Below are 22726 nucleotides of genomic sequence, written 5' to 3'. Positions count from 1 at the left end.
AGGAAAGTGCTGTTTATTTGTCTGGGTGAAACATATTGCTCAGAAATATTTCCACCAATGCTCATCACATTCAGTGAAGATTTATTTTAGCATCTGCTTAAACGTATTACCCCTGAGAGGCGATTCAAGTATCAGAGGTTTAGGGGTGCCAAGCCGCTGTAGGGGGCAAGTTAAATATCATTGCACAGAACTTAATGCAATCTAATTCCCACATTTATGAAAGGAAAAAGCACAATACTGTTTTGGAAAGTTTGCAAAATTTGCTGAAGTTTATCTAAACATCGCACTGCAGCAAAAGAGGAGTGGATTGGATTTCTAAAACAAATTTATGGTAACCCGATTAATTTATAGGGGAAGAACTCGTTTTGATCACCTCTGCTAAAATTGGCTACATACTTTTCTCATAGATATTAAATCATTCAGTTCTACCGCTGAGATGAGATAATCCCAAACCTCTGGGTAGGGAGACAAAAACACTCTTTCACTGAGCCATACCACCCAAATGCTTAAATTTTATTCATTGAAATCCTGACTGTGGATGGTATAGTATCGTGAACCACTCCTCACTAAGGTCGTGTCACCCTGGCCACCCCACTGGAAAAATTACTATTTTTATAATGTCATTACTTTTGTTACTTGTAAAGTTTATTTGAGAGTTATCATTTATTTCAATCGTCTTGTTGGGGTAATGTATATTAGCAAATAGAAATGCAATGCAAAACAATATCCTATTACAAGCATGAGCGTTGGGGTCAATGCCTACAATGCAAAGTGTGAAGAGCCGCAGAGGTGCAAAGGATGGCAGGGAGAGCCAGGTTTCTTCCAACCCTCCAGCGGTGTCAAAATCTGAATAACAGCCCGAAGAGCCGGTAACCTGAACTTCAAAATAAAGCAATGTAAACGACTTTTTTTTTTCTTTTTTTTTTTTTTTTTTTACAAAAAAGCCGGACTTTGGAGGGTCTTTACTTTCCGAACATGAATTCCCTAACTCTTGATAGCGTACAAAAGATTTACACATTTCTCCCCAAATGCAGACTTTATCCTTTACCTATTGTCGTGTTTATTTATTATTTGTTTTATTTTTACAGCGCTGCACTGTTTGGTAGGGTTATTTTAGAAAGTGTGGATTGCTTCATTAAAAATAGTCTAAACATTTGTTGTGAATACTTCAGTTGATTGCAACGTGGTGTAGCAGACGCTTCACGAGGTAATTTTCATATTTTTTCCCCTTGGTTTTACGATCTGCTTTTATTTGTGAACTACAAACCGGAAATGACCACTGTTCCTTTTTTATTTTACTATCTAGGATATATGCCCATCCACTCGTCTGAAAATTAAGGGGGAGGTTTGGATTTGCACGGATTCCCGTTCTTGAACATTTTTTTTCCCAGCAGGACTAGTCCCAATAACTTTTTAGAATCTACTGTCTGCTGTTTTCACGCGAGGGAATAACACAAACAACAATTAATTTGATAAACTTTGGTCTTTTTCCCCCTGGAGGTGAGAAGACTGCGATTTATCGCGAGTGAAGACGCTGAGATCAATGGACGACCGAATTACTAAAGTTTGCCAACATTGTTTGTGTTAGCAGTGTTTTAAAGAATACCAGTGGAAATAAAATCCTGGCTGTATCCCACGATACATCTATCAGCTCAAATCCGTTTCATCCTCCGGAAGTTTTGTTCCGCTTTTCCCTCTGGTCTTTAGTCTGGCACGCACGCGATTTTCCCTGGCCAAGTTTGGGAAAATATGCGCGAGCTTGTTAGCTAAACTTCCACAGTTGCGACCAAAGTGAGTGTTGCAGCTTTCACTCATTACGTGTGGATATTCTCCATTTTTGGAGGTACTTTTTCTCCCTCCAATCTGGGCTAAGGAGTGTTCTTATCAGATTTATCAGACGCTGGCTGGCCCGCCAGTAAGGTGAGCTTCTCCTTTTCTTATTCTCCAAACACGTTTTTATTGTATGTTGACGTGCTGTGGGGTTAGCATTGTTCTCCCGCTGCAATTTGAGATCCTACAGATAAGGGAATTTTCTTCACAAGGAATGCACTAATGAATTATTTCCTTATAGCCTGGACACTTTTTTTTTAGCTCTTTCAACAATTACATGCATTTATATACGTAAACACTTTAGCACTATAGATTTGTATAGGTTTCCTGACATATCTTTGTGTCATTGTTAACACATTGCAAAGAAATGCTGCAAAGTGACCATAATCAATACATTAGTTATCTGAGCATTTAAAATAGAGTAAAAGGGCCTTTGTCATAATATAGTGACTGTGCAACGAAATCAGGGTGCATCTCTTAGTTGATGTTGATCCCCAGAAATAAAAAAAATAAAAAACATAAAACCTATCCCAAGACAATAGTAACATGCCTAAATATCCACTAGACACAATGTTATTAGCGTATCTAAATTCATCTATCCAGTACCGATAAGTCAATAAATTCAGTTGCTGCAATGCTGTTTTTCCAGCTACATTGTATCATTTTAATGTGCTTCAGTTGTTTGTCTTCCTTGTTGTTTTTGTATTTATTTTTGCTTTGATTAGGTTGCCTTAGGTCACGTACCCGTAATGAATTCCGTCCATACTAAAAACATTGTAAGGTTTTGTTAGTCAGTCACCAAAATCGTTACACAATCAGTTCCCTGACGTGACAGATGTGACAGATGTGTAGTGACGTTGGTCGACTGCTTTTATTTCACACCACGTTTTCCAGTAAAACTTTGTAACACATATAATCGAATCACTCCTATTTTTAAGATTTTGATGGTATGATGTAATTTTCTGTAATGTTTTTAAATGTTATTGTACATAGTCAATATTGCACTTGTGTGAATTGAATAGGTATTGCAGTATCTGTCAGAAAAATCGCTATTCAATCGTTCAACTTCAGCCCTACCACTTGCCACTTTTTCATTGACTATCTATGAATAATGTTTTTATTTTTAACTTGCCATACAGAAATCCAAACATCTTATGCTCTAGGCTCACAGTGAAAGGAATTTGGGATGTAAATGTGAACCAAATGGCAATGTGTCAAGCAGCTTGACACTGATTGTTTTTACATTGAAGTGTCATCTCATGGAATGCTGACGATAAACCACATCTGCATTGCCAGTCTGTCAGGGGAAACTTTTTTTTTTGCACAAGTCAAGTGTATATCTTTGCTTTAGTAAAACGGTATGATACTCTGTCGCTCAACTGAAAGAGTAGAGATAACTGAGACAAGGAATTAGGGAGTTGAATTTTTTTTTATGATTTATGGATGACAATGAACACCAATTATGGTGTAGGCCTTGTTGTTTATGGGCTAGGCCTGTGACTTTTAGCTTTGTCAAATAAATCCTTTCTGTTGTTTTAATTTCATGATCTGTTATAAAGAAACCTTTCTTTAGGACTTTGTAAAAAAGAAAAATCCAATCTTTTTGTGTGTTGAAAACGTTTATTAGCAGTATATCTGTGGTCATTCAAACAATTTTTGGCTTTAGAGACAACTATATATTTTACATTTTGTTTTTGCTACTGCAATTTAACAGATGTCAATTATTAGCAGATTTTTGGCTTTAAAGAAAAATAGATGTTTTGGTTTTGTCAGTGCAATTGAATTGGCGTCAATTATTCTCAGATTTTCTGTGTGGCCAAGCCCTGTCCTTATCTCTTATGAAATGTGGCGGTCCACTCTACTGTGCTGTACTTTATTGAAGTGATTTGAGGGGATGTTCTTTCCAGACAAGTATTGTTTATAATTCCAAGTAAAATTTCTTTGAATTTTACTGAGGTTCATCCAATACAAACCTGTATTATTGAGATGAACATTATTTCTACACAGGCTACATTTTTCATTTCACTTTTTTTCCATCTTTTCCAGCCAGCTGATATTCAATTAACAAAATATACATAATTTTGTGTTTAAGTGTATGAAAGTTAAAAAGCAAATTCCATGAACCAAAACTCTCTCACTGGATACGCATTGCTTTGGCTTGGTTTGCTAATTTTGGACTTGCATTGGTTAATAATTCAGACGGGTGTTGGCAAAACCAAGTTGGAGAGTCTACGCTGAGTGTGTATGCATAGTAAAACACACTTTAGTTTGACTCCTGCTCTCATGGAGACCGAGAATGACAGAGCTTTGTGTCATACTTTGGACAAGCGACTTCCTCCTTCTCACTGCCTGGTCGCTGTAGTGCCAAGGGAACAGGGACCATGCGGTCTTGCCGCAGAAGCACTTTCTTGGAACCATCCCAAAGAGTGAGTCACATCTTACGTAGCCGCAATGACCAAGCTTCTTCATCACCCTTGGTTCCCTATGGGCCAGCTCAGCTGCTGGAAGAGTGAAGTGTTCTCGGAAAGTGAAATGAATTGCTGTAGGGGGAAACAGAGTGCCTTTTTGGGAGATAAACATTCATTGGTGATTAACACTCAAAAGAAACCGCATCTGCATCAGAACATTGCTCTGGGTAAACAAATAAAACCGATTAGGGTTTTGACTCACATGTGACATTATTTGTTGTTTTCCTGTTAGCTTACTGATATCCTGATATCGATCGGTGACTAATCATCGTCGGCCGCTGATCATGATTTTGGATCACTACACTGATCGCCCAGCGGACCCGGGCATTGACAATTCTGGTTCGCTAATACATCTATCAATGAAACGCCAAAGCGAGAAAAAAGAAAAACTGTATAAAACCACACTGTCTTGCGATTAGATTCTTGCGTGATGTCAAACCTCAATGTCTATTAGATTTGGATTAATCGTGCAGCGGTATAAAACCCTGCCCGGAACCTCCCTACTCACAGCAAAATTATTTGAATTATTTTTTTAAACAAAGAACTTTTGTGTCCAGCTCTCTCTGCTGTTGTTGGACATCCCCGCAAATTGTATCTGTGTGTTTCGTTGTTGTTGTTTTTTTGCCAAGTCAGTGTAGGGGAGCAAATTGTCATTGAGGCTCTTGGTGTTGGACCAAAACCAAATGTTAGGTAATAGATCTTGAAGTGTGGAAATGATGTCTCTCTACAACGGTGTCACATGACACGCTGTAGTTTTTTGTTCTTTAACAGATTCCTCAAGGGGGTAGGGGCAAGTGTTAATCTCTGAGGCCAGATGCTAGGGGGTGATGATGCAAGCAGATGTGCATGTGTAGGGGTCAGTCACAGTGCTCCATTTTGCAGGACATCGTTGGTAAAAATGTCTTGAGAAAATACGATGACAAACTGCACGAGTTTATATTCTGTGGTTACTCAAAGGTTTTGAAAATAAAACATTTAAGTCCATCAAACTACCAAGATGTTTGGCCTGTGCAAGACTGACTGCATTTCTCATCAGTGTTTATGAAGAATAAGGCCGTAGTGTTTTAGTACCTCCCTGAACTTTGCACACATTCCGAGTTTTTTTTCTCTACTTTCACATTCTCATTTTTTGTCACTACATGTCCTCTATGACTCTTTTGCTCCCTGCTGAGTTGTAGTTTTAAGACACTCAGAATGCTCACACATTTGTGCTCCTGTTTTCCGCAGTTTAAATCTACAAATGACCTGCTGCTGATGCCCCAAAGTTCTGAATGGAGTTCCTGTCGCAGAAAAGCCACCAATTGTAGCTCCCTCAACAGGATGCTGATGAGGCCAAGTGTACTTGTCTTTCTGGCTTTCTTTGCCCAGGTTTTAAGGACACAGTGCCGCCCCGCCATTCCTGATGAAGGTAAGTTTGTGGGATAACCCCACACACACACGGATACATACAGACACTTTGATTCTTGTATTTTTCGACTTGATTGAAGTGAACTCCTAAGATTTCTAATGTGATTGAAAAGCATTCATGAAGTGACGGGCTTCCGCACAAAGCACATCACGTGGTGCAGTGTTTACAAAAGTAAATAAAGGCCCACAGTTAAAAGCTCATCTCATTTCTCTATTTGCAACATCCTTGCACCTCGCTCCTCTGCCAGAAACTCCATCGAGGACACAAGGAGATTGGCATAGGAGCGAGGCAGCAGAAGGTTGAAATGTTTTGGGAAAATAATAGAATTGCTCTTGAAATTTAATCATTGCATGGAGACATCTATTAAAGAAAATATCACCTCATTGGTGTCATTGGCATTGCTGAATTACTATCACCACATGTTAGAAAGAATCAATCAATATGAAGATAGATAAATAACTTTGTCATGTTTCTCAGCCTTGTATGCAAAAGTGATTTCTCATATTGACTGTTAACGTTAGACGGGTTTAATATGGAAAATAACTGACGTTATCGGTCAAACATACCACTTTATGACGCTAATTAAGTCCACTTTTACTCACAATACACAATAGATTCTTGAGATGAATTTTCATTAATGCGTATTCGTATAATAACGTATTCCAAACGTTTTAGTTTGGGGTCTTTCACTAAGGAAGCCGGCAACAGCAGCACTGCACCATTGACATGCCGCTGGCTGACTTTAAATCTGCGCTACTGTACACAAATATCGCCGATGGCAATGAATTAAAAAAATAGCAAATATCGGCCCGATATATTGGCTGACCGATACATCGGTCTGATATGGACTATTTTTACACATTTGTTTTTTACAATGTTTAGTCCTGCCAATTGTAATGTTATGACTTTCTACGACGTATTCATTATCAACTCCGTCACTTCCATAAGAAGGGGAGAGACATGGTGAAACCCTCTAAATGTACCTTTTGGATAGGCGGCATGACCATAATAGACATGGGTAGAATACTTTGGGTGTTGACTTCTCAAAGTCGGAAGTGGGAATGCGCAAAGAGATATGATCAGTTCAGCATTGTAATCAGAATAATGAAGCAAGAGGGGCTCTCCAGGGGCTTAAAATAAATTTCTGAAGGTTGCATTTAAGCCAATGGTGGGACATGGTGAAGTAAATGAGTCCCATCTGTGGCTCAAGGGCAGCCCTCCCACAATTTTAGCTCCTGTTGTTCATAGTAAAGAAAGAAAAATCACTGAATGCATGAATTCACTGAAATGATTCATCAATGCCTTACTTTTTAAGAGGAAAATGGAAGAACAATACTGTGCTATAATTAGAAATTAGGTTTTGGGGGAATGATTTTCTTCCAGGTGAGCTATAGCATAACTTCCTATTTACGTGGGGAAGTGTGAGACACTCCTCAGTTCTTATTCACCAAATGGCTAGGTATTATCTATGCGCCTCTGTGCTTTTCCTGCTGCCCCCCCACTGACTTAAGCTTGGGAATGCTTCACTTTTCTCCACTTCCCTACTGGGTGACGGATGGCTTCAGCTGTCGACAAACAATCACAGCAGAAGCATTTGGTTTCATTCCTTTGTCTTGAGAAGGGAAACAAAATAGTTGCATGGAAATTAGTATCTCGTACCATAAGCATGTTTTTTTTTTATGAGTCTTGGGGCTTTATTTTGCGATGCTCACATAAGAGAAGGCTTTTCCATTTTCAAATTAAACACACCGATTACCTCCAGAGGCCACTTGTATGTTCAATGGTTACAGATGATAAGAAATGTGCTTAGGTTGAACATTATTATTGGTTGCAGTTGCTCTTTTTCATTTTTTTGCTGCAGTATTTAAACCAGTGTTTTTTAATTTGTGCCGTTCAATGGATGCTTTGCAAAGAATTGCTTCTTGAATTGTAAGGTTTTATTCTTAATGGAAGTGAATGCTCATATTCTGCATGTACAATGGAACCTTGGTTCAAGAACGGCCAGTTTATGAACAAATATTATCCAATATATTATGAAATTTTGGTCAAGTAGGATTTTTTTCAACGCTGTCAAACACAGGATCAGTCTGTCAATGCTGAAGGACACAGAGAGCAAGGGTCCTCACACCAGGAGACACCATTATTGAACCCACCTGAACTGCAGCTGTGAAAGGTTACCACTGCATCATCCTCATGCCAGAGAAAATAAGCATGGAGATGGTGGAAGTCCTGAGAGTAGTGGAGCCAAGATTGTCCATACACCTACCAGCACTTGCATTGACTCTCCAGAATTCCATGTATGGAGTTGTATGGCGCCTGAAGAAGGAAATCCCCAACTCCCACATCCTATCATATCAGTATCGCAATCCGAGTCCCTGGTTCACTGCAACACCAGAGCTGGAAAAAACATTTGGAGACAAATTAGACTTGTATTACATAGAAATCTGTAAGGGTTCATGTGACTTACATTTCTCCTGAAGTCCATATATGGGTACTTCCATCTGCCGTTTATCCGAAAAGAGGTGCTTTAAGTCCAACTTTTACATTTCGGCAAGCCGACCTCTGGGGGTTGTCTCGCAGTTATCCATAATTGAGGTGCCTGTTACATACTTGTATTCTGTCGTTGACCTGGCAGCAATAGTGACCGCACGACACAAAAGTCGTCACTCAAGTTCTATTTGAACATTTTCTATAGTGGAGAATGACTTTACTTGCATATTCACTCCAATGGCTGTTTTTATTTGGTGTTCTTTCCTACATAAACAATGAAATAATTCTAATCTGCGTTTTCAAGCGAGCGTACTAAATCTTTTTACCTCCAGCTTAGACACGACCCCAAAATGATGTCACATTGTTTACAAACTCTAAAGATGTCCATTAAGTCAAGTCAAGTCAAGTTTATTTGTATAGCCCTAAATCACAAACAGTCTCAAAGGGCTTCACATAGACAAAAATTGACAATTATTCTCAAAGCATCCCCTGATCTTAAGGTCCCAAAAGGGCAGGGAAAAACTTAAGAAGCCCTACAATCTGTTGTGGCTCCATGAAGGCTCTGTGGCTAAAACTGTTTGACACTTATTTTAATGTGAGAGACAGAACAAATTAGTGCTGTATCCAAGGCTCCACTGTACTTTTAAGACTTTTATTGACCAGTGAAAAACAATTTGTCTTATTTTAATGTTTCGTTGGTCCACTACTCACTACTGTCATGAGTAAAAGCAAAGTCATAGCAGAGGCTCAACAAGAGCTGCCAGCTACCTTGATTGAAGGAGAATCCTTAGCAAAATAAAATGTTGAACCAATTTATTCACGACTATTTTGACTCCCGTGACTTGTAGTAAACTGTTGATAGCTTTGAAATCTTGATCGTAAGGACAATCCTTTCGTAAAATACTACTTATAGTCAGAGCAATAAAATGTTTTGCTGAAGTGATCTATTTCGTTTTTGAGCTGCCCATTTGACTTTGTGGTGTGAAGCTAAATGTTGTGCAGCTTGTTTTAAATGACAATAGAAAAACTTAATGTTTAACTTTGCCATGCACAGAAATCCTCGTCGCTCCCAATTGTTAATCCATGCTAATTGTCATCAGCTAATTTAGCAGTGAAAGGGTCGCTCCACTGGAGAGCTTTCATGAAAAAGTTTTTATTTGAATTTTGGTGGATTTGCTAATGGCCATTGTGCTATTCTTGTGCTTCCTGCATGTCCTGCCTTTTGTCTCGAATCGGTCCCTTCTAATCATTGCCCGCCTTTTCAATCTCTTGTGGCTGCTTAACAGAGTACCACTACAGAGCCCTGACTAGCCAGCAGATTTTGCTGCATTTAGCCATCACTTCAGTGCGAGCAGGAAATCCCAGAAGTCATTCATGCAGCATATTGCTTCCTATCGCATAGCCAGAGTGTGTTCCAACGACTGGCGCCAACTCTTCCTTTCACACCAGTGAACTTTTTTTGGACCTCTCATTGTAAGCTTGTCAGCATGCTTACATCTTTACATACATTCCTTCAAGGATTTCAGTTATTAGGCTGATTTTAAACGGTGTCAATCATTGTCTCGCCAAATAGTTAGAAGAACAGTCCAGATCTTTAATCTAGTGTAATCCAATCATAGCGGCGGCAGGAGGCTTCACAGAGATCAAACATGCTCATATCCAAAATAAATATTCACTAAGCTTTATACTTGACTTCGGGCGAAGAGTTGAAAGCAAATTCCTGTTGCGTTTTGAGTTCATGAAATTTCCACATGAGCCTTTTTTTTTTTTAAGTTAGGTGCGTTTGTGTTACACTCAATGCTATTGTCCCTGAAGCACAAGTGCTCTGGACTGTGGGCTACAATAAAACAACACCTTTTTTTTACAACTTTTCTGGGCGTTTTATGATGTCTGCTGCCAGATTAACAGATGGTATGTTGACACCGTTTTATCAGTGGCATCTCCGTTTAGAGGGTAGTAACAGAAACACATCGAATGGCCCTCACACAAAGCAGAAGACTTTGCTTATGCTTTGGAAGGCATGCACGTTGGATCACAATAAATGTCTGCTTTGGACTCTTTGGTTGTGTTTCTGAGGAGAAAGTTGATCCTACCCCCTGGCCCCTTTTCCTGCTCGGATTAAGGGCCTGTCAGACATATGCGATCCAGGAAATACCTTTACTAGGCCCAAGCGCAGTCACCATAGCAACTGCTAGTAGAACCTGCCACTGCAGGCCCTCACTTGTGCGCGCTCATGTGTACATGCTAACTCTTTTGGGCTTCCTGGCTACTATTGTGAGGAGGGCTTTGTTGGATGGTGGGAGGTGTTGTTGTTGTTCTACTTTAATATGTGCTCGTTGTTGTGAAGAGGTATGTTTCTAATTACTTTCTTACTAGCGACTTTGTTCTTTTCTGACAAAGTACACGTTTGGGATCATGCAAAGGACTACAAGGTGCCTTTTAAAAAGTGTTCGCCATGCGGCAATTTCAGAAAAGTTGCCCAGTGACGCTTCCTACCTTTCTAAACAAACAACACCATTGTGACTGTGTGTCAACATAATTCGGTTACTCCCTTCCTCCTGGGCTATGTAGTAATTTAGAACAAGGGGGGCTCAGGTGTCCTGCTCTGTGACGCCTTCCCTGCTCTTCATTCCTGTAATTGAATTTTACCTTCCTTTCCCTAGTGGCTCCTCGCCTGTATGCCGATCGAGCCCCATTTAGGAGGCAATTTAATTTGGGGAAGAGGCACCATGGGCCTAGTGCCAGAAGGAAATCGGGGAAGGTCTTTTCAAGTGTCTCTTGGTTATTGCTGTATGATTAAAGTACATTTTTCAAATGGACGACCTCATTTTTGCGTGGTGTCTGACTGATGAAGGAAGTCACCATCAGTTGTATTGATTCTGTGGATTTGGAGGAGTTTTTTGCCTGATGCTGGTTATTTCTTTCTTTTATTGTTTTTTTTGAAAATGATAACACAAGATGAACTGCTAAATCAAATACCATTTCCTGTCATTACATTTAGTTGCCTTGGAAACGCAAGCGGAGCTTTTCACCCTCTATCTTGGGGATCGTCTGGACCTAAGTTGCTTCACCAAGGACTCCCTCCATGCTGTCAACTGGACCAAAGACCACGTGGTCGTAGTAGATGGAGAACACACACACATACGCAATGGCCAGCTGGAGATTGAGACAGTGGAGCTGGCGGATTCTGGCATCTACGCATGCATGACCTTGGGCAACCACAGTGTCTTTTTCAACGTCACAGGTTGAAACGGCAACCAGAAATAGTCATGCATGCAATCATTGTCAGTGCACTAAAATGCCCAAAACAAAATACTTCTATTCAAACAGTTGACACCCTGGCCTCGTCTGAGGATGATGATGAGGATGAAGAATCTTCTTCGGAGGAAGCTAAATTATTAGGCAGTCAAAAACTACTTCGTGAGTTGCCTGAATTCTGTTTACCTTACTAGTGCTGCTGTATTGGCTAATCGTCTTCACACATTGGAATTCACACATTGAAGAACTTTCTTGAGGGTTCAAGGTTCAAAGATTGTGTGCGCTCGTGTATGTTAGAGTGTGAGAAAATCACTCCGACATGTACGTTTAAGACTCATTCAAAGCTTTATCTGTCATTTTAAGAATACAATTCAAAAACTGATCAGCTTTCAAAATTTTTGAGTATTGTGACCTTTATCTTATTTAAAGTATTGATTACCTGTGTTTCTCTATTTCCTTGTTGTAGCAATGGCTCCACAGTGGGCTCACCCAGAAAAAATGGAGAAAAAGCTCCATGCTGTCCCTGCCAGCAAGACTGTCAGATTCCGCTGTCAGGCTAGTGGCAACCCAACACCTACACTAAAATGGTACAAGAATGGAAAGGAGTTCAAGAAAGACCATCGAATTGGAGGTTTTAAGGTCAGAATTGTTTTTCCAAGGCTGTTGATCATCATCATCATTTGATCTTCTACAATTTATAAGTCTAACCTCCTTTGACATGTCGTTACATGTTCTGGAAGTTCAAACAGGGGTCCTCCTCACAGGACATCAGTAACTCAGTCGTATGTATTTTGATCGTTCTAATGTACATCGTAACTCAGTGACCCGGATCCCACTCCACACAGAGCAAACACAGAGCACATCCTTTATCTAAGCAAGCTGAATTCATAATTGTTTCACTGTTGGTCAAGTGGGAGTTTGCACTATTCAAGATAAGGCAACTGTCTCCAATTTCCGATTGAAGCAACTGCCAGATATTTTCTGAATTTGTTTTGTGATACCAGTATTTAGATCACAAAGGGTCAAGTAAATGTTGAACTCAACATTTAAAAGGTTTTTGAAATTAAGTCATTTACTTTTTCACACATGAAGTTTGTTTTTAAATGGCGCTTTTGTTATCGTCCCGTAATAACCTGGGCAGTATTCATGATCCAGTAGCATCTGCATATTTTTCCATTTACACATTTAGAGAAAAGGAATTACACCCGCCTCCTCTTCCTTCCCCTTAATGTCTGCTATTTCTAATAAAGAATGATATCGGCTGGTTTAGCCTATATCTAAGTCGAAGTCTTCTTCCTTCCCAGCTGGGACGTATTTAGGAGTTTCCTCTCAGCTGCCTGTTCCTTGCCTCTTTGCCCAGCCTACAACAACCAGGCAGCACACCTTGCCATCTGGCTGCTGCGTTTTCTTTCTTTCCTTTTTTTTTTTTTTTTTTTTTTTTTTAATCATGCTGCAAAGTTCCACATTGGTGGTTCAGGATGTCTCTCATCTCACTCACGCTTGCTTTTATTGCCAGACTTCTATTGTTCATATTCTGTATATCGTGTGCTTTGAGACGTGCTGGAAGAAGAAAATAATACGGACCATATGTATGAAGTCAAGCACGACACATCTGGCAGCAGGCAGCTGGATTCCCTCTTGTGTTGGCTAAATGAGGGAAAACGCATGGCTCAGTCTCTGTACGATGCATGTTTGATGTTGCCATTGCCTTGGAGGTCTGTTAGCTAATCACGCAGTCCTGGTCTTGGCAGATTTATGAAAGAAAAATTATTGCTCGAAATGAAGCAGGATCCAAAAAAACATTCTTGTTTTGTCTAATTGGCTTAGTTGTAAACAAATACACAGCCACAGGCAAAATGTATGATATAAGTAGCGGTATTTACGTGTTTTTCTTGTGATGCATCGAGACTCAAAACAATTCATGTAATCTTACAATCGTACATCTTCGGAAGTACTGTTTTTATAGTATTTCATAAACTTCCTGAAGATTTTCACTATTCTCTTGACTGGCTTTCCTATAATTTTTTTATGGATTCTTGATAGAACTGGAAAGCCTAAAACATTAGTTGATTACATTGCTGTGGATGAAACTCTTTTCTCCAATGCCTAGGTTCGTGACCATGTTTGGACCATCATCATGGAATCTGTGGTGCCCTCCGACAAGGGAAACTATACCTGTGTGGTGGAAAACCAATATGGAAGCATCAATCACACCTACCAGCTGGATGTTGTCGGTAGGAGATGTTTCTAAAAATGTTTTACAACAGAGTTTCTTTCCTTTTTCAAGGGTGTAGATTTTTTTCGACTAGAACCTAACAATACATTGACAGGGCTAAATGTTGCACTGTTGCGCTCAACCTTTATTCTTTGGTGGACTGGCACAAAAGTTAGTTGCACTATTTTCTACCACATCACATTGAATGTATAGATTCAGCGATTTTATAGATTCTGCTGTCTTACTTTTTCGTTTTGTAGGTGTATAGTCTTAAGAATATTGAACATTCACATTGAAATGTTGAATAATACATTTTTAACTTGGCTAATTTGAAAATTAAAAAGTACAATAAACATGGAATTTATTAACAAAACAATCATCAAACAAATACACTGAACAAAAATATGAATGCAAAATGAGAGTACGTACATATCCACATCTTTACATGGTTTTATGTTTTGGCTGTGTTGCAGAGCGCTCTCCACACAGGCCCATCCTGCAGGCTGGTCTGCCCGCTAATCGCACTGCAGTGGTGGGCAGTGATGTAGAGTTTGAGTGCAAGGTCTTTAGCGACCCTCAGCCTCACATCCAGTGGTTAAAGCACATCGAGGTCAACGGGAGCCGCGTCGGCGCAGACGGCTTACCGTATGTCCGTATCCTCAAGGTAGGAGCTCAGTCTGATTGTCTTTCCTTCGATCTCTCGCACTACTGTTTTAATTTTGCTGCAGCAGCTAAATGTGTAAAAGGATCAAGCCTGTTGAATTGTCCAAAAGTGATCTTGATGAAATACCTCCAAGACATGCGAGTTCTGTGTTTGAGCTGCACATGACATTGTTTTACTTCCAGCATTCTGGGGTCAATAGTTCGGATGCTCAGTTGCTGACCCTCTCCAATGTGACTGAGGAGGACAGTGGACAATATATATGTAAAGTGTCCAATTATATAGGAGAGGCCAATCAGTCGGCCTGGCTGACTGTCACCAGATTTGAGCCCACAGGTAAACATCACGCAGCTGTACAGGACTACACAGAGGAGACACTTCCAAGACCACCTGGATAAATTAGGGCCGTACAACAGGAGACACCCTCAGCTGTTTCTCTCCTCCCACCCTCCCTCCTTTTCCTCCCACCCGCTCTCCTGCCTCAGTGCTCCTGACTGTAAATGACGCGATGGAAAATTCCCAGCAGAACAGTTGAATGTCTTTAGTCTCAGGTTTACATTGGACCTATTTTCAATACTCACTCCTTCCTCTGCCTCTACCAACAGCCCCTTTGCCATCTTTCGCAAATTGTGCTCCCTTGACCTTTGACATGCTCACACTCTCTTCACTCTCTGTGTGTGGACTCCCTTTGGTTATTTTCCTCTTTCACAAACGTCTAGTTGCTTGTCTACTGCTCACTGTCCACAGACAGGAATGTGTGCCCCAGTGTGAGTGTGACCTGTTCTGCTGTGGAGTTTTCCATGTTGCCCATCTTGTGCATGGGGAGATGAAAGTGAGGTTTTCAACATGGTGATGGGTTGGGTTTAGGCAACCAGATTCAACCTAACTAGCTATTCCACTAACAGATTCTTGTCTTGGAGGGGGGGTTCTCCCCGACAGGTCCTTGACTGTGGCTTTAAGTCATCCCTTTTTGGGCAAATGGTGTTTGATGTAGGAGGAGGAAACTCTCCTCTGTTACTTTTCTCTTTCAGAATTCTTTACTCATGGTTCCCTTCTTTCTATTGGGCCTCTTGTTGGGTCTACTTCCTTTATTTTCTAGACCGCTGGCCTTAACACCACGGACAAGGAAATGGAAGTCCTGCAACTGAGAAATGTGTCTTTTGATGACGCTGGGGAGTATACCTGCTTGGCGGGAAATTCTATCGGGTTCTCTCATCACTCTGCATGGTTGACGGTGTTTGAAGGTATCAGTGGTTCTGCCTCGCTCTCCCCAAGTTCCCCTCTTTTTCCTTTACGTCAGCCTGTCTGTCTTCACGTTTGTCAGAATTTGAATCAAAGGAAATTCTGTCAAAATGTGAGGGGGGACAAATATAGTACTTCACTTCCTTTCCCTCAGCATGGCTCCTTCCTTAACGTGCGCCTCACTGTGCTTACATGACAATGCCAAACAACTCAAACTACCTCAAACCTTGTCTGGGAAACAAAACATGGACTAAAGATGCAAAAATTAATAACCATTTAAAAATCAGGCAGTAAAGAAATGAAGAATTCTTTTTGCCTTTGGCCAGATTTATTTTTAAACGGGTAGTTTGGCATCTCGGTTCAGATTAATAGATGTTTGCTTTTCTTTGACAAGCGCTTTAAATGACATGTATGCCTCGTGTCATTTCCTGCTGCGAGTCCTCCGGCCGGCTCTGATAATTGGCTCTCTGTCCTTTGTGTGTCTCATTCCTCCGTGTCGGAATGGGCATTTGTCCAATTATCAAGCTGCTTGTCAGTCAGCCTCTTAACACAAGTGTAGCTCACTTGCGCAATGCTGGTGTTGGTGATGGGTGTAGCAGCACACTTGGTTTGAGATGCAAAGCACATCAGTAGTGCTATGTTAGACAAGATTCTTATACACACACACACATGATTCTTATACACACACACACACGTATTTAAGAATTTAAACTATGCAATATAATGATACGCAGTGCAGTGCCATCCCAAGCTAGTGTGTGCCTCATTGTGGGTTACTGGGTGTGAATACATCTTTGATGCTCCTTTTTATTGAATGGGAGGATAAAAACAAGATCTCATTAAGTTTCAGTTCTATATTTATTTCCTTTTAATTCCATGCTTATATTGGCTCTTTCATAAAGAATAGCAATACACATGTTTAGTGAAAATTACACACGTAATTAAACTACATGTGAGCTTATGCCTTGTGACACTAGAACATTTAAAGTATGCATGTCCCTGTGTGTGCGTGGGTGTATTTGTGTGAAGCATGCATGCATAGCCTAAGCGTTGTGTGACAACCATGTTCTTGGCCTGGTTTTGGCCTTTCCCTCTTTAAATGTTAATTGGGTTATAATCGTGCTAAAATTCAAATGTTCTAATACTAAAACCTAAAAATTGGCTTTTTGGGGTTTACTTAAAGTATCTGTAGTTTAATATGCCTGTACCAGTGATGATAAAGTCCCATTTTCAGTGTTTTAGAGGAGTGGTGCCAAAGCGTCTGTTTTTCGACACAATAGCTTGATTGGATGTTTGTGTTTGTGGTGATGTGTGAAAGTGCTAATGAGCATGTTTCAACAATTAGGTACAGGTCATATTTAACAGTTGATGTTACTACTCCCCATGTATAGCCATGCCACACTATCCTCCGGCCAACCACACGTATCTGGAGGTTGTCATCTACTGTGTGGGCTTCTTCTTCATCGCTGTCATGATTGCCATCGTAATTATTGTGAAGATTCGCACCTCCTCCAAGAAGAGTGACTTCAACAGTCAGCTGGCTGTGCACAAGCTGGCTAAAAGCATCCCTCTGCGTAGACAGGTAACAGAAAGTAGATAGGGGGTTTGGAACATTTTTACCCTTTCCACTCCTTTCTCTCACAATATCCCTTTTGCTCATACCTATATGAGTGTGTGTATGCTTTAAATCTACTAAAAGCATGCTTCCATAGATATTGTCAAGAGTCCCAAGTTGTGTATCAGGTAGGTATCGTGTTTTTCTTGAACTAGTGGTACAAGTTAGTCAACAAGGTCTAAACAGCAAAATATTTGTTTTGTTTCCCACTGCTCTTGTCTAAATTTGTTTAGGCAGTCATCTGTGTGTGTTTCCCTATGAAGGGATTAATGTCAGGCTTCTTCATCTCAGGTGTCAGTGGACTCAAGTTCCTCCATCCACTCTGGTGTGATGTTGGTTCGACCATCTCGGCTTTCCTCCAGCGGCTCTCCAATGTTGTCAGGGGTGTCTGAGTATGAGCTACCGCAAGATCCCCGTTGGGAGCTTCCTCGAGATCGGTATGTACAGAAGATGTCTTTTTCATACTTAAAGATGCCATGCCATAAAAATCCACATTTTACCACTCTTATTTAGCATATTATGGGTCAACGTGAGTCTGTGACATAGTTAAAGGGTATTTTGTAAGTTTTACGCAATAGCAGATAAAACGCAAATGGCATGGAAAATATATTAGCCATCACTATGGCCTCGATACACTCGTTATTCAAGTACCCTCCCACTCAAGTCCACTTTGCTCCGTCACAACTGCCAATTGGTGGCAATGATATACACGACGTCCATCCATCCATCCCTACAAGAAAAAAAAAAAGAAGAAAAAATACACGGCATTACATTTACTGAAAGTACTATTAGACTAAAAACACAAGACACCGACCACATAAATCAGTGGTGTGAAAGAAAATCCTACTATTTAAACCTATCAGTGTATGGATGTAACTGCATGTAGCCTTCTTTTAAAATGTCTTTCTTGCAGACTTGTTCTCGGAAAGCCCCTGGGCGAAGGCTGCTTCGGTCAGGTGGTGATGGGAGAGGCACTGGGTCTTGACAAAGAGAAGCCAAGTCGTGTGACAAAGGTTGCAGTGAAAATGTTGAAATGTAAGTAAGCCCTCTTTTTACCACTTAGTATTATCTGTAACTGTCATCGGTTGGAATATATATCTCGGATTAGTGCAGCAGCCGCAGACCTCTGTGCCTGTTGGATCACTAACAGTAAACAACAGTTCAATTGACCGTGATGGGGGATTCAACAAAAGAAGCATTCATTGTCTTGAATCAAAGCACGAGATGTCTAAGAGCTGTGCTGCTTGTTTCAAAGAATGTCCTATTCTTTTCAAGAATATGGTCTAATTCCCCTTAATATAATCTGTTTGTGTTGCCCTCCAGCTGATGCCACAGAGAAAGATTTGTCAGACCTGATTTCAGAGATGGAAATGATGAAGATTATTGGCAAACACAAGAACATCATCAATCTGTTGGGAGCCTGCACACAGGATGGTAAAAGCCCCCCATCGCCTCTCACAAGGAGTCATTGTTGTGCTGAATCAGAAAGTGGTTTAAATCAACAGATATGATGGATATCAAAACAATAAATATTTCCAGTCATCATTTTGCCCATTTTTCAACAGGTCCTTTGTACGTGATTGTGGAGTTTGCATCCAAGGGCAATTTGAGGGAGTTTTTGCATGCACGGCGCCCTCCAGGCATGGAGTACTGTTACAACCCAGACCAAGTTCCTGTCGAGAACATGTCCATCAAAGACCTGGTGTCTTGTGCCTATCAAGTGGCCCGAGGCATGGCGTACCTGGCTTCCAAAAAGGTAATACAAGCCCAACCTGATCAGTCTAAAGAAACAGCATTTACTCAAACCTCTTCATAATGTATAATAACCCCCCCATTGGCTTCACTCTAGTGCATCCACAGAGATCTTGCTGCTCGTAATGTTTTGGTAACGGAAGACAATGTGATGAAAATAGCTGATTTTGGCTTGGCAAGAGACATACACCACATTGATTACTACAAGAAGACCACCAATGTAAGTAGTTTCATCAGTTTGGAGAAACACATTTGAATTTGATGAGTAAAAATAACTATAAGGCACATGTTTTTTCCCCACAGGGTCGTTTACCGGTCAAATGGATGGCTCCTGAAGCACTGTTTGATCGAATATATACACACCAAAGCGATGTGTGAGTATCATATCGCTGTATTTTCTTTAATCTGTCTCATTGCAATATGGTGAAAACTCTTGAGTTCCTGTGCTTGTCTGCAGCTGGTCATTTGGCGTTCTACTTTGGGAAATCTTTACTCTGGGAGGCTCTCCATACCCCGGCGTCCCTGTGGAAGAGCTGTTTAAGCTGCTGAAGGAAGGTCACCGCATGGACAAACCCTCCACATGCACCCAAGAGCTGTAAGGAAATTATGACTTCATCTGGCATTTTACCCTGGAATGTTTGCAACATATCCAAAAACTGGAGAAAATTTGGGACCTTCACTGGTTGCCTGAGGTTATGTGTTGGTCTCTGTTAGTTTGGTAGTTCTAATTTGTTACAAAGTCACTTAATCAGCGTGTACAACAGTTTTAGCGTAACCATCTATTAACCATTGCATTTTAGGTGGAAGGTGCAGATTGAGGAATTTATTACTATTTGCCTTTTGAGACACTTCATAATAGTGCACCCCAGAATCAAAATCTTAGGTCATCCTCCATTAAGAAGAAGTGGTCTGCCACCCAGCAAACAAATGAACAAACTGCAATTTTTTGTTGTTCTCTAGTGATGGTGAGGTATTGCTTAACTGCTTTACACATGTGAAAAGCCTTATTTGTGAAAAAATAAGTAAAAAAATAAAACATGGGTCACATTTTGTCTCAATCACATTCAGATGTTTTTTAGATATATACATGGCCCCAAAAGATGATATTTCATAAAAACGATGACACGGCCCCTCCCGTGAATTCACTGCCATTCAATAGATACTTACATTTCCTTTGAGCAGATGTTATTATGGCAACTATTTACATACAGGCCAAGATCTAAAAGTGGAATATTTAAGGTCAGTCTTTTAACTCTGACAGGTACATGATGATGAGAGATTGCTGGCATGCTGTGCCGTCCCAGAGGCCAACTTTCAAGCAGCTTGTAGAGGACCTGGATCGTTGTCTTGCCATGACATCCAACCAGGTCAGTCCTTTCCTCATCAAGGGTGAGAGCAGCGGCGATATGTGTCGTGGAAACAAAGGTTTTCATAGTGAGTGTTTCCCGCATACAGGAGTATTTAGAGCTGTCCGTGCCATTGGATCAATACTCCCCCAACTACCTTGACACCCGCAGCTCCACTTGCTCTTCTGGCGAGGACTCTGTCTTCTCCCACGATGCTGGTGCTGAGGAACCGTGCCTCCCAAAGCTCCCTCCCCATTCCAACGGAGCGGCCATCAAAAAACGCTGATACCTCATCACCAGTCAGACAAACATTGACATTTCTTCCACTCCCTGCCTCGTGCAGTTGTGGACTCTTCTTCCCTAAAATTCCCAAAGATAAAGCTAAGGACCGCCGCTGCTTGGTGAGACAGGAGCTGAGAGACACCTCAGAGAACTTGTTGGATCTCAAGGACCGCAAAGCGCAGCTATTTCCCGATCCCGGTGGAACGATGTTTACTGGGGCACTTTCTATTATCATGAGTGGAAGTTTGTCACGGTGTTGAAAATGGGTTTCCCATTCCTATGCAGGACAGGGCCTTTTTTATTCATTCAGTTCATCGGGATAACATTTTTGCTTTAAAGACTAAATACCGAGGAACTAGGACCATGGTACATTGCGCCATTCACTATGTCTTCTTGTAAATACTGCCAGAAAAATATAAATATGAATATATATGTATGTATATACCGTGTATGTATGTGTGTGTGTGTATATATATATATATATATATATATATATATGTATATATATATATGCATACATACATACATACTTAGACTATACTCTTATTTTTATCACTGTAATAGATTTTACTTTTGTAAAGTGATTGATTGACCCATTCTTGAGTATAGTCCACAGGGGAGATATCACATGACTATTTTCCCCCCAGAATTGATTGCCCTCATTTTATATTGTAACCATCAATACAAAATAGAGTATTTTTTTTATTTCTTTAACATGCTTTTTAATATTACATCATGCATATCAGTGTACCAGTGATATTTGCAGGTCCTCCATTCCACACCAAGATGAATATCACTGTAACTGATTGTGTACGTGAGTAAACTGAATTTTATACATCTTGCCCAACTGTCAACATGTAGTTCCTGCTTATAAAAGCCACCCTAATTAGCTTCAGTAAATGTCATGCACTTTCTCTGTGCATGTATGTTGTGTAATTCATTTACTGTATAAGCTTTAACCATGATGTTCATCTTCTGCCAAATAACTTCTGATGATGAGATGTGCAACACTCATCCTCATAAATGGATAACATGAAATAAAATGCTTTTTTAAAAAAAAAATAAAAATACAAAAGCTGTTCAAGAATGAGCTGAAATGTGTGTGTGCGTGTATATATATATATATATATATATATATATATATATATATATATATATATATATATATATACACACACACACACATAGAATAGTGTCAATTCCCCTCGAGTTGCTGATTAGATTTGATAATGTGCTGCTGACATCAGCAGATGCGTGGGATCCATGGCCATGGTACGCAGTAAACATGATTTATGGTCATGTGAATGGCTTGACAAGTGTTAGAACTACACCTCCTTCCATCAACCACACCAACCTTGATGCTTGTATCACTGGTCTGGCTTCCTGCCATAGACTGATGCATTACCTGGCTTGCAATCTCCATGCAGCCAGTTGTAGCAAGCCACACCATGCGGGCAGCAGTTAACCTTTTTTAAAAGCCAGCTCTTGAGAGTTTGGGTCAGTGCAGATGGCCCTTGATGTGTGACATGTTTTAGCAGATGAGGCTAACACTTGGATCTTGAAGACAATTATGCTTTAAAATCAATCACTCAGGTTACAGAACATGGTGGCTACCAGTGGATGCTATAGGAGTCAGACAAACACATGACCTCATTGTTTTGGGGGTGAAATGTTTTCCACGCCTGGAAACAGGGAGCAATAAAAGTCCCCTGTGCGTTTTGTGGTTGAGGTGATTCTGAAGGGCTCCATATAAGAATAGGAACAACAAGAAAAATCTTGCTTTATGAGCTGCTAATGGTGCACAGGTGCTATTTGGCAAAGGGTGTTATCACTTTGGACAGATGGCACAGGAAGAATTTTTATTGTCAAATATCATCCAGCACAGCAACAGTTAAACTGTCAAGTCAGTTGACGATCGTCATCCATGAATGTGTGCTTTGTATGATGATTTTTCGGGGGGAAACATTGTGGGAAGTGTTTGATGTCTCAGTGAAAGACTAAAAAGGCTATGATAGAGGCGAGATCTTGACTCATAATTTGCTTAGCAACCAAATCTTATTTTTAGTGTGTACTACATCTTATGCCAGTTCAAGTTCATAATGTGATTTTAAACGAAGCTTGAATCTCCTAGAATGGTCATCACTTACCATCCTTTTTTA

The 22726-nt window shown here is 40.4% G+C and overlaps 1 protein-coding gene across 8 annotated transcripts; it reads left to right on the top strand.

Moving 5' to 3' along the window:
- The first annotated feature begins 1298 nt into the window (after positions 1-1298).
- Positions 1299-21409, top strand: fgfr1a (fibroblast growth factor receptor 1a). 8 transcript variants are annotated; one of them, XM_088376058.1, is made up of 19 exons: positions 1299-1920; positions 5526-5706; positions 11198-11440; positions 11527-11616; positions 11921-12093; positions 12195-12236; positions 13565-13688; positions 14143-14333; positions 14516-14666; positions 16964-17154; positions 17479-17624; positions 18101-18222; positions 18511-18621; positions 18753-18943; positions 19037-19159; positions 19243-19313; positions 19397-19534; positions 20201-20306; positions 20395-21409. In XM_088376058.1, the coding sequence occupies exons 2-19, from the start codon at positions 5553-5555 to the stop codon at positions 20569-20571; spliced, it is 2544 nt and encodes an 847-aa protein (XP_088232184.1). In that variant the 5' UTR covers positions 1299-1920; positions 5526-5552; the 3' UTR covers positions 20572-21409. The 8 variants fall into 8 exon arrangements, with proteins under 8 accessions (XP_088232184.1, XP_088232182.1, XP_088232185.1 ...); XM_088376056.1 differs by having other exon boundaries at positions 16964-17161; positions 17480-17624; XM_088376059.1 differs by lacking the exon at positions 14516-14666 and adding an exon at positions 15430-15574 and having other exon boundaries at positions 1300-1920.
- The last annotated feature ends 1317 nt before the right edge of the window (positions 21410-22726 follow it).

The sequence above is a fragment of the Syngnathus floridae genome, chromosome 5, assembly GCF_059516105.1.
Source record: "Syngnathus floridae isolate MCC-2025c chromosome 5, RoL_Sflo_1.0, whole genome shotgun sequence".
Lineage (NCBI taxonomy): Eukaryota > Metazoa > Chordata > Actinopteri > Syngnathiformes > Syngnathidae > Syngnathus > Syngnathus floridae.
Note: the sequence above shows the minus strand (reverse complement) of the source record. Positions and strands in the feature narration are given on the sequence as shown.

What these genes read in the sequence shown, in the direction of transcription:
- fgfr1a (XM_088376056.1), top strand. Translation starts at nt 5,553, where the DNA reads ATGCCCCAAAGTTCTGAATGGAGTTCCTGTCGCAGAAAAGCCACCAAT. An exon ending in TGTCTTTTTCAACGTCACAG is followed by an intron (nt 11,441 to 11,526) that starts GTTGAAACGGCA and finishes CTATTCAAACAG; the next exon opens with TTGACACCCTGGCCTCGTCT. An exon ending in TATACACACCAAAGCGATGT is followed by an intron (nt 19,314 to 19,396) that starts GTGAGTATCATA and finishes GCTTGTCTGCAG; the next exon opens with CTGGTCATTTGGCGTTCTAC.